This window comes from Gymnoscopelus microlampas (assembly GCF_963454915.1).
Source record: "Gymnoscopelus microlampas genome assembly, chromosome: 17".
In the NCBI taxonomy this organism is placed as follows: Eukaryota; Metazoa; Chordata; class Actinopteri; order Myctophiformes; family Myctophidae; genus Gymnoscopelus; species Gymnoscopelus microlampas.
The window spans coordinates 25,262,779-25,275,233 of record NC_139954.1 but is presented as its reverse complement, the minus strand read 5'-3'; the positions used below and the strand labels follow the sequence as shown (position 1 = coordinate 25,275,233).

At 44.6% G+C, this 12,455-nt stretch overlaps 1 protein-coding gene across 1 annotated transcript in view; it reads left to right on the top strand.

The window, feature by feature from the left end:
* Window positions 1-12,455, top strand: part of vwa8 (von Willebrand factor A domain containing 8) — a 91,621-nt gene that overhangs the window by 17,142 nt on the left and 62,024 nt on the right. Inside the window, exons 13-20 of the mRNA XM_084085238.1 lie at window positions 1,405-1,565; window positions 2,708-2,821; window positions 5,753-5,936; window positions 6,156-6,233; window positions 6,660-6,775; window positions 8,868-8,962; window positions 9,232-9,338; window positions 11,146-11,217. Of these exons, the coding sequence (XP_083941364.1) occupies window positions 1,405-1,565; window positions 2,708-2,821; window positions 5,753-5,936; window positions 6,156-6,233; window positions 6,660-6,775; window positions 8,868-8,962; window positions 9,232-9,338; window positions 11,146-11,217 (927 nt within the window). The remainder of the gene's footprint in view (window positions 1-1,404; window positions 1,566-2,707; window positions 2,822-5,752; window positions 5,937-6,155; window positions 6,234-6,659; window positions 6,776-8,867; window positions 8,963-9,231; window positions 9,339-11,145; window positions 11,218-12,455) is intronic.

The following is a 12,455-nucleotide window of genomic DNA, read 5'->3' as shown; positions in this document are numbered from 1 at the left end:
GTCAGGTCCGTCAACGTTCTGATTGGTCACTATTCATGACATCATAGTGATGTCATGAATAGTAACATAGTGATGTCATGAATAGTGACCAATCAGAACGTTGACGGACCTGACCAATCAGAACGTTGACGGACCTGACCAATCAGAACCTTGGCGAGCCTGACCAATCAGAACGTTGACGCAAAAGCCAGGTATAGAGGGCTAATATCCGCTCTATACCTAAAGGTATAGAGCGCGTTTGTATATCTGCTACAAAAAGCTACGAAGATAGAAGCTGATAGAGTGGGTACCTAAAGTTTATTTTTTAGGTACCCACTCTATCAGCTATGACAGATCAGTTTTTGCCACTTACCTTGGAATGCATTTGGTGATTCGCTTCCAATGGCACTATTTAGTGCCACTGGAAGCCTTTTAATATTGTTTCTCTAGTAGAAACACATATCTATGACAAAATATATCAAAGGCGCCGCTACCTTCACACAGGTGTGATTTTTAAACTATGAGTTCTTAATCAACCTGCCATTTCAAAGGCAGCACAGTGTCAGACTTTGACGCATTTTTCTCCTTGCTCTTTCTCTCCCTGTCCTCCTTTTTCTTTTTCTCCGTTTCTGAAAAACAACAAAATGGAGCTTGCGGAAAAACTAATTTCACCCACTTCTTAATTCTTGACTAAGAAGCTTTATACTCCGCTAACAACGCAATGCAATGTGTTGCATTAGTAGCTTGAAAATCTGTTATTTTCGGCAAGTGCCACTATCATGTGACGGAGTATAAATTAGACTTAAGTCAGGCTGCTCCAGGTTTGGAGACAGCCATAGCTCAGCCAACCAGACACATCAGTCACACCATTAATGGCTCTCAGGAACTATGTGTTGAAGGAGCCAAGAGAGACAAATGTGAGTCCTACGGCTTTCTCCAACAGTCTGCATCTGTCTGGTCACGTTGCCGTGACAGAAGGCTCTTCATTTTGTCTCTTCACACCAATAATTTCTGCAGTTCCTAATTTAATGAATAAATACCAGTGGCCTGTTTTCAAAAGCAAAGCACCTTTTGCTGAGAAGCAGCAATTAAATGGTCGGTGCATGGAATAAATTGTCTGTGACTCCCGCTCCTCCTCTGTCTTGTCAATGATATGGCATTGCTGTGGTGGATTTGACACTGTCCACTCCTGCATCCTTGACTGTCATCGGCTAAACACAGATATCATATATCAGCAGCGGACAAACAGAAATATGGTTTAAATGTTTACGTGGTAATCCCAATGATGCATATTGTCAGTTCATCTAATTTACATGGTTTGTGTGACAAAAGAAATACAGGAGAGAACTGGCCCTAGCCCACTTTCTCACTGTCAGCCACTCTCTCCTCTCCTCCTCTCCTCTCCTCTCCTCTCTGACTCTCCAGGACATGACAGCCAGGGACCTGCTGCAGCAGAGGTACACCCTCCCTAATGGGGACACAGCATGGAGGGCCTCCCCGCTGGTCAATGCTGCCCAGGAGGGCAAGCTGCTAGTGCTGGATGGCATACACAGGGTCAACCTGGGAACACTTGCCGTGCTCTCCAGGTACACATGTAAACATGTTCATCCTCATGGACCATTCCCATTACTAGTCCATTTGGGTCCATTTTTGTATTCTCAGGGCCCTACGCCCTACACCTAGTGCAAAATGGTGCACAGCTACGTGCTTAACTGAGCTATCCAGTTTAGTAGACCTTGTATTGCGAATTTGTACTTCCATGTACTGTTATGTACTGCCATGTACTGTTCTCATGTCTTACTAAATAAAGTACATCAATCAATCAATCAAACAGGGCAAGCACACACACACACACACACACACACTCTTTCACGTCCAGCACACACAGAACGACACCCACAGTTGTTCCCACAAAGACAGAAATAATACATGCGAAAAGTGCAATTTCTCCGGCATATGCCAGCAGGGGCCATGAGCCACCGGCAGGCGTTAGAGCTCATTCTACAAGGGAAATGGCTACATCTTGGGCTTTTTTCAAGGGTACAAGAGGCTGGATGTGACTGCACCCTCATTGGCCTATTCTGTCCTTAGTGTGAACTCCCAACAGGGAACTCCCTGACGGGGAGGATCCTCCCTTATTGTTTGTTTGGGAGTTCAGGTCTGACTCTTAGACGGAAGGAGCTCTCTAGGGAGCTACCTTCGCAAATGGTGAGTAAGTGAACTCCTACACTTGGGCTCCCTGAGGGGAGCAGCCCATTTATGAGTAGAGTTCAGGATCTCTATGGTTGGCAAGACTGTGGTTCTCTGGCAAGCCGGGAGTTTTCACATCCCTTAGTGTGCTCATTCCGAATTTGATGAAACAAAACTATAGGTTTACGTATGTAGTAGCCCTGTTTTGTGAATCATGAGCGATGAGCTCACCAAAAAGTGTTCTTTTAATGGTTGGCCAGGTGACCGAGCGCTGATATAGAGAGAGGTGACGTCATGACGTGCAAATCCCGGGTCCAGGTGTGGAACACCCAAGCAAGGGACCCTAAATCTCTTGTTTGTGTTTTGTACCCTATTCCTACCCTATAACCTCTAGTTTACTCTAATTTTGATATATTATATTACATTTTCTGTATCTGTCCTGTGTTTCTGATTGTTGTACTGCCACGACAACTGAATTTTCCTTGTGGGATCCATATCTATGTATCTACACCAAACCGATGATGCTGTGCATTACCAGGTTGCTTCATGACCGTGAGTTGGCTCTGTATGACGGAACCAGACTGCTGAGGTGGGACAGATACCAGACCCTGAAAGAACAACTCCAACTGTCTGACCAGCAACTGCAGGAAAGGTATGTGTGTGTGTGTGTGTGTGTGTGTGTGTGTGTGTGTGTGTGTGTGTGTGTGTGTGTGTGTGTGTGTGTGTGTGTGTGTGTGTGTGTGTGTGTGTGTGTGTGTGTGTGTGTGTGTGTGTGTGTGTGTGTGTGTGTGTGTGTGAAACATAGCTGTGAAGTGATTTAATGATCTGTATAGTTTCTTGGGTGTTGATGAAGTCTGCGTGACGTCATCACACCTGTTGTCAAGGACTGACTCCCATAGTCTAATTACCATCACAGGGGCACACGCATGCACGCATAAACACAGGTCAAGAAACAGGATTTTGGCGTTACAGTTGATGAGTACAGGATTGAAGTATTTCTAAATCTGCTTTTGTAGAAACAGGACAGATGTGATCCCTGACTCTGAAAGACAACATTGACTCCTTTCAGCCTTTCTACCATAACGAGAGAGAGGACCCTGAGCTGAGAGAGAGATGAAGCAGGGACCCCCACTAATATATCCGATATTAAAATTGTCTTGCAGCTTAAACTTTTTCATAGATTGCTTCATAGACTTGTTAGACAGCACTATCAGCAATGTATCCGAACACAATTGGCCTCACTGGCAGGTAAGTCAGTAGGATACAACAGCAGTGACAACACACAAATGTGTGTGGGTAGGAATCAATTGGCATAACAACTAAATTGGGCAGAAAAAAGATTAAAAAGCACACAAAAAAAGAGTACTGTCTAGTACTCTTTGAAGAGTACTGTCCAATACTTTTCACAGAGCGAAGATTTGGGCAGACCTGTGAATGCTTGTGGGTTTTGCTGAGTTCTGTGCAGGAGAGGCTGTGTGTTATTTAGGTCTCAGATACACTGGATATTGAATTACCAAATTGGAAAAATATATTATTAAGAACAAAGGTAAATCATGTGCAAAATCCAAATCAATTGGATTCAGGTGCAGGATAACAAAATAATGGAGGAAGAGGAAGAAGTGAAAGCATGCTGAAAAATCAGCTCCTACTTATGTCTGATGAAGGTATATGTGACTAAAAAGTGAAATTAAATATTGGGGACTTATTTTTCAGCGTGAAGACATTTCCTGCTTTTAATACACTATACAGTATAGTTACATTGATGCAGTGTCTGTTATGTCTTGTTATTGTTGACCTCAAATGACCTCTGTCTTTCTTATCAATGCATGGACGTGTGTGTGTGTGTGTGTGTGTGTGTGTGTGTGTGTGTGTGTGTGTGTGTGTGTGTGTGTGTGTGTGTGTGTGTGTGTGTGTGTGTGTGTGTGTGTGTGTGTGTGTGTGTGCGCGTGCGCGCACGTGTTAGTGCACGTGCGTGCGTATGTCTTGAAACCCCACCTAGGCAGGCAGGAAGGATGTTTGTGGCGGGGCGTCTGGGCTGAAATAAACCCACTTCCTCTTCCTCCACTCCTGTGGCTCAGACAAAGTGTGTGTGTGAGTGTGTGTGTGTGTGTGTGTGTGTGTGTGTGTGTGTGTGTGTGTGTGTGTGTGTGTGTGTGTGTGTGTGTGTGTGTGTTTACGTAAGTGTGTGTGGGCGTATCCACCAGCATTTTATTGTATACAGAGATTGTTGCTGTACAACCTATAGTAGCTGTACAACCTAGCAACAATTAGGGCTGTCAAGATCATGATATCTTACTTGACGATTAATTGTGATTAACAATTTAATTGTGTTTTTGGCATTGAACATTGGAACATATTATACAAAATATTTCTTTTTGCTTTTCAGGCTTTTTAAAACAAAAAGTGCACAGGGCAGATATGACAAATAACTTAAATAAACAGTACACAGAAATGACCAATAACAAAAATAAATAATTTGCTGTGGCCAAAATAGCCCATATTTAATCATTTATACCTTCAAATAAAAAAGATACAAATAAAGGAAAGAGCCAAGATACAAGCTCACAACGGCTTGTAGATCTGCTGTTTCTGCTACTTTTGAAAACCTTTAAAAAATGTACTGTTTAATTATTACAGATTAATCAATCACACTGAAGTCTCAGAGGCAGTGGTGCATGGTATGTTCAAGAATACCTTCAATGTAATAGTAGAAAAGAAAGATTGTGGCTCTCATCTTCACCTCTTCATCTCCCTCTCTCTGTCTAGGCAAATGTACACACACAAATGCACCAACATCTTACAATAAATGTAAGGAATCTCTTTACATACGTATGTGCGTCTGTAATCCATGTATCTCGATAACTGTTCGACTTCAAACTCGGCACGCGAGTCGCGTCGAGTCGGTCAGATGGGCTGTTGTCCAGAACTGCCAGAAATTGGCCTAAATCAATTGATTGCTATGGCAACCCCAGCCTAAGCTTAATTTGGCAAATTCCCCACACTTTTAGAATTCCCCACACCTGCTATTTGATTCACTTTCCAGTCTGTGTGGTCGCAAGTTTCAACTTGGCTCATCCTAACGAGCAACGGCTTTGCAGAGAGAGAGAGAGAGAGAGAGAGAGCGTGTGTGCACGTTTGTGTCTAGTCATTATGTCAATGTGGGGCAGTGTCAATGGACTTTGATGTCTCCTTGAATCAGAGGATGACAGCTGTCAAAAGTGGTGCCCATATCTTTGACAGAGATTGAATGGAACAAAGTCACGCACACACAAACACACACATCGGGATGGCCATAGCTGAATGGGTAGAGAGCTGAACTGGTAAAGAGGCAGCCTGGGAAACGGAAGGTCCCAGGTTTGATTCCTGGCCCCGGCAATATGTTAAGGTGTCCTTGAGCAAGACGCCTAACCTATAACTGCTCCCCCCTTGCGCTCAAGTGTGACCACTTGGGCAGCAATCAGCTGGGTGACGCCGAAAACAAAAATTTCCCTGTGGGGTCAAATAGGTCTATTTATTATTACACACTCTTAAGCATATATTTAACGTGTGTGTGTGTGTGTGTGTGTGTGTGTGTGTGTTGCAGGTCTATCTTCCCTATCCACCCATCCTTCAGGGTTCTGGCCTTAGCGGAGCCCCCAGTGGTGGGGGCCAGTAGCAGCGGGGCCAGTGGTCAGCAGTGGCTGAATCCAGAGCTCCTCACCATGTTCTTGTACCACAGCGTACAACCACTGGCTAGGGCGGAGGAGATCAGCCTCATACAAGGACTGGTAAGAGACACACGCACACAATTGATTTGATTTGACACCTTAATTTGAATAGGGAGATGCTTGTCTTTTAGGGACAGAATATCACTGATTGTAGATTAGAATTATACATTCCACTTGTATTCATTCACTGCATTCCATCCAACTTGATGCCTGTCTCTCTCTCTCAATCTTTTTCCATCAACACCCCCAACCATTTTCACTGTCTGTGTCTTTCTCCAGACTCCCAATGTTCCTGCAGAGTCAGTAGAACAGCTACTTCTCCTCTCACACGGCCTCCGAAAGACCAATGACCCCACCGTAAGTGCAGCGCTGTTTTTGATTCTCTCTCAGTGTGTGTATATGTGCTCATTCATAAACTGTTTAGTTTCTTTTTTCTTTTTTTCCAGATTTTAGTCATTTTAGCCAATTCACCTCATGTGTGTGTATGATCTCTGTCACTGCCAACCCCTACTGTTTGGTCTTGGGGAGGGTGTAGACAACAACATGTCCCATCCGATACACACATAGCCAGCCGCTGACAATAAGGAGTAAGTGCCAGTTCCATGTCCCGCTGAACAGGTGCCTCGACCAACCTGTAGAAGTCACAAGTGCAGTGACAGAGATCGCCCTCCCCTGCCGGAACCCCAGGATCCACAGTTGTGGTCAGGAACTTTACCCTTGTGCCACCCGGATGCAGCTGTGTGTACATGTTCTAACAAATGTGTGTGTGTATTGTGTCCTCAGGCCCAGTCTCTGGCCTCATCTCTCTCCACCAGACAGCTGCTGAGAATCTGTCGTCGTCTCTCTGTGTATCCAGAGGAGAGCATAGCTCATGCTGTCAACAAGGCCTGTCTCTCTAGGTACACACACACACATACGCACGCACGCACACACACACACACATACGCACGCACGTACGCACAGACTCATACAACACATATCGCTGTCAGGCAAATACGTAGTATCTTCATATTTAATCTTTTTATGTTTTTTCACCAATTATTTCCCAATTTTCTTCTTTATCATGAGTGCCACAAAGATGAAGCTGATGTTGTTTTTCAATTCTAGGAAGGCATCGGCTTCTCCTTCTGGCATTGTAACTTTGCAATGCAGTCAAATTGAAGTCGTCTCCCAGTAAAAGTATTTTGGTATTGTAATTGATGACAATGTATCATTCGAATGTCACATTGAAAACTTAGTGAAGAAGCTCAAGCTCAAGCTAGGATTTTATTTTAGAAATAAATAATGCTTTTCTTTTGTCACCAAGACAGAACTGGTTGAGGCAACTTTCCTTCCCTTACTGGATTATGGTGATCTGGTTTACATGCATGCCACTGTCAAATGCTTGCACTGGTTATATATGTATCACAGGCTGCTGTTCTCACACAAGTTTCTCACTAACCCTTGCATCTTGTGTGCCAGAGTTGGGTGGTCTTCATTGGCCTGGACCGCTGACCATGGGAGTTCAAAGTAGTTCACACATATATATGTTAGAGCGGTTATTTCATTCAGTGACCACGTGGTTATTTCATTCGGTGACCACGTGCATGTGAGCGTGCCGTGAGTGTGGGAGGGAATAATTATGGTACCCTCCGAATAGTCTCGCGTAGCCAGACCCCACACAAAATGAAAAACAGCGACCTCTGTTTTCTGATATTGTCTGTGGGGTCTGGCGGGAGGAAAACGGAAGACCAGTGCGCAGGGAAACTCCGGTTTCATGTCTGCCTTCAGCGCATCACTTCCGGTTGGTGCGACTACGTTTTCATTCCCACTAACAATATTTCTACACGGAACACTAACACCACTTCTCCCAGAGAACATGGATGGTTTTGGTTATAAGCCCACTTGTTTCTATGATGAAAGAGTAAGTTAAAATGTGAATATCTTTCCGTGGTTTTGTCCGCTCCGAGGACGCTATTGTTAAATTAGTTTCGGCTAGTTTCGAGGGGGGAAGGGTGGATGGACACGTGAATCCCGCCCACTACATTTGATTGGGTAAAGCGCGGCCCGCTTCCTGATCTGAAGGCACGCCCACTTGTAGCCAATGCGCACACGTTATGACGAACCCCTCCGACAGATTCCACCGCAGGGCAGAATCTGTTCTTGAGAGATTACCCTCCGAAAAAACCTAGAACACAGCACTGAGTTTACGTTCAAGCGACAACCTCTTACTGTCCCTAAAGCTCGAACTGAACTTGGCAAACGACCCTTCATGTGTGCTGCCCCTGCAGCTTGGAATAACTTGCAGACAGATCTGAAGCTTAAGGAACTGATCTTGCTTAGGTCTTTTAAAAGTCTGACTTGATTGCAGTCTCCATCAGGCAGTGCACCTGGTTCCCTAGCTAAGGGTTTTATTGTATGCTTCTATTGGTGCTATTACTTTCTTCCCTTATGCCACTGTTGCACTCTTAAATTATTTTTGAAATGTTTGTACTGCCGCTACCCTGAACAGGGCTCCCTTGTAAAAGAGATCTTGTATCTCAATGGGATTCACCTGTATGAAGAAAGTATACAAATAAAATGTGATTTTCACGTGGTAGCAAAAAGTAGCAAAAAAGCAGATATACAAGCTCATGCGATGCATTGTGAGCTTGTAGATCTGCCATTCTCACTATTTTTGAAACATTTGGAAAATGACATGCCTAAAATACGGACGCCAGGTGTAAAGTGTGTCTGTGGGTTTTATAAATAGTGAAAAGTATTAAAAGAGCTTATGACAAATAATAACTACATTGGAAGTTGGAACACAGGATCTTTTTTTCCATTTCCTGAAAAGCAACGTTGTCAATATGAACACACGCACATAAAGACAGAGACATGCACACACTTTCAGGTACAGACAAAAGAAGTACTGTTGGAGCAATTAAATACGGGTACATTTGGTTACATTAACACTGAGGAATTTACTGTGTACACACAGATACTGTATAGTAATACCATTTTATTGTGTAGGTTCTTGCCAAGCCTGGCACGTGCTTCCCTTCAGAAGAACCTGGCTAACTGTTCAATCCAGGACACTGCAGTCCCTGGTGAACATGACCACAGCTGTGAGTAGTCCATTCATCCTCCTATTCCAATTACTTGCATACCTCCTTGATCTGTTTTTGAAAAATGTAAGGGCATTCGGTCTTCACAAGGATACTGTACATAGAAAGACACACACACACACACACACACACACACACACACACACACACACACACACACACACACACACACACACACACACACACACACACACACACACACACACACACACACACACACACACACACACACACACACACACACACAGTGACACTCTCTGTCTCTCCAGGTACAGTGAAGGATGGTGTGCTGACCATCGGCAGTGTGTCTGCTCCAGTCTTCAACGCCAGTGAGAAAATGAAAGTTCCAGATGTGCTCTTCTATGATAACGCACAGGTACTGTTATTAGCCAATCTCATTCACATGTAGTGACATACTACTCAGGGAGCATGAGCCACAGCCCTACCTTTTTTATTTGTTGGTCCTGAGGCGTACTTTGACAAAGCAACAAAAAGTCACCTTGTCATCTTGGATCTTAGGTTTGATTAGAATGCCTGCTGTAGTAAGTAGCCCAAGGCTCCATGACTCACCGTACTGCATAAGAACCACAGTGAAATACTGTACAATGTTGTTTGAGTTTGCTCATGCTCACCACTCTGCCTAGCACAGATTTACATTCAGGTGAGGTCACCTCACTGTGTAACTGGAGGTGGAACCACAAGCCACTTAGATCCTCTCTCATCCTCTCTTTTCATTCTCACTGCTCTTCCTTCTTTTTCCTGTTGCCATTACTAATATCCTGCAGTTTGTGTGATGTTAATTTATTGGGATGGATTTGGATGATTTGGGGCTTTGGAGCTGACATTCCTCCACGGTTTGTTGTTCCAGCTAGGCCTTTGCCCTGTGACACAAGAGTCCCAGAGATGCTTGTGTGTGTGTGTGTGTGTGTGTGTGTGTGTGTGTGTGTGTGTGTGTGTGTGTGTGTGTGTGTGTGTGTGTGTGTGTGTGTGTGTGTGTGTGTGTGTGTGTGTGTGTCTGTCATCTTTGCAGGGAAAACGCAGAGCCCACTACCAACACGGTAGTTGTTGCTGTATTGAGTTATGGATTTACACACAATCTTACTGGCCATTCATTTGCAGGCTGAATGGAACAAGTTGCACCATATTCAGTCACAGAATGGTGCAGTCAGTGGGAATTTGTTCTCCATCATCCGCCTGGTTAAATAAGGAAATTGTGCCCATGTTACTGGATTAATGAGTTTGTTTTTTAGAGCTTGGGTTCAGTAAAAAAAAAAAGATATGTTGGTGGGAGGGAAACAGTGTTTTCACTGACAGCCTGATGTCCAGCAGCAATGACCCAGTTATGTCCATCTCTCTCTCTCTCTCTCTCTCTCTCTCTCTCTCTCTCTCTCTCTCTCTCTCTCTGTGTGTCTGTGTCTGTCTGTCTTTATTTTCCCCCCTTGCTTTCTCACTTTAGGGCCTTTACTTAAAATATTTTGACTTCTCTGTCCCTCTCCTTCTCCCCCTTTTTATTTATCATCTCCATCTTCTGTATTGTTGGATGAATTGAGAGAGGGAGGGAGAGAAAGCGAGAGAAAGAAGCAGAAGTGGGAAGATGAGAGATAGTTCTGGCCTGCCCCATTTTTGAATGACCTGTTTTTTCGTCCTGTCCCTCAGAAAGGCAGAGGAGAAGGAGAAGGGAGGGAGGGGGGGTGAGATGAGAGGAGAGAAAACTCTGTAGCAGTCCATCTTTTTTTAAAACCAAACACTATACCCTTCTGAGTTTACACAAGACAGTATCATTTTAAGACTTAACAGCTGATTGCAACTTGGAGTCCAAGGACCCCCAAGGGTCCATAAAGGGGTTCCAGGGGGCTACCCAGCTAAATGACTGATAGTTAGGAACCAAATGGACCCTTACAGGCCTGTTATTCCGAGGGTGTGCAAATGGCAAGGCAAGGCAGTTTTATTTGTATAGCACATTTAAACAACAAGGCAAATTAAAAAAAAGTTTTACAGTCATGTATGCTACATACAATTATGCAGCCCAGACACACACATTAAACAGGTGCAAACATTTCACAAAGACTGTTGCAAACCATTTTCACACTGAAATCACCCCAAATGGCTCGAAGCTGTCCAAGATGTCCCCCAATGGAAAATAATACCTTGGTTCGTTTGTGTCTACTTTAATTTCACTGCAGCACATCATGGTGATGGAGGACATGCTGAAAGACTTCCTGCTGGGAGAACACCTCCTATTGGTTGGCAACCAGGTGAGTGACCAATCACAACTCAGCCACTCAATAAGAGTCTCTAATTGTTTTGACAGCAAGCATCTCAAACTAAACGATTGCCACACGAATATTCAAATGATCGTTTTTGAGGATAAGAATTGTTTATAAATAATAAAATAAAAAACTGTTTAAAAAAATAAAATTGCATATACATATATATACATTTTAGAGGATGCCTTTATTAGCATTGTCATGTTAGCCTAATGTTCAAGGCTAGTATGCTAGGCTATACATGAAGAAGTTCATGAGGATACCGGCGCTCGGGTGGCGCAGTGGTAAAGTCCCTGCCCACCACCACAGAGTTTGTGGGTTCGAATCCACTGTGGTGCAACCGGCTTTGTCGGGCGTCTGTGCGAACACAATCGGCTCATGTTCGGGGGAGGGAAGCCGGACGGGGAGGGTGATATTGGTCATTGCATGTACTCCTACGGGTGGCACCTCTCAGCAGGGAGTGTTGGGGCGGGAGGAGTAGGACGAAGGCTCTACGTCCTCCTGGTGGGGGCTCCTCACTGGCAGGTGAGTCAGTAGGGTACAACAGGGGAGGAATTAATTGGCAAAAACTACTAAATTGGGGAGAAAAATGGGGTAAAAAATGATTGGCATCCCTATATCGCACACTCAGCCAGACACAAGCAGAGATAGACCTGTCTTCCATACTAGAGTGATGGGTCTCATTGAACTAGGGAGTGATGGGTCTCATTGAATAATCGTTAGTAATAGCAGCAGAATATTCAACTTTGATTTTGGTCTGTCATGCCCATCCCTACAGTATATCACACACTCGGTAAGGGCCAAGCTCAGCCAGACACAACCAGAGATTAGACCTGTCTTCCATACTATGAGTGATGGGTCTCATTGAACTAGGCCACAGATGACAGCTCAGTGTGACGAGTATGAAGGGTAGGGTTAGGAAACAAGCTCCGTCTGCCCTTGTGTCACCCTGCCACCCCCAGCACACTGTAGTCGGCTGCGGGGACAAGCAGGGCCTCATCCTCATGTTCTTTTCTACCCTCTGCCTGACCCGGAGGGGGAGGTTTGGGGGGAAGAATGGCCAGGGTTGCAGGAAGAAGCGGAGGCCCGCTGGGAAATGGACATGGTGTACCCTTTTGCCAGGGCCCAGAGGTTGTGTGTGTGCAGCTGTATGTGTGTATGACTGTGTCTTGTCTCTGAGTCAACGCGTGGGTTGTAGGCACGGAGTGACTTATCACAGTGGTTCT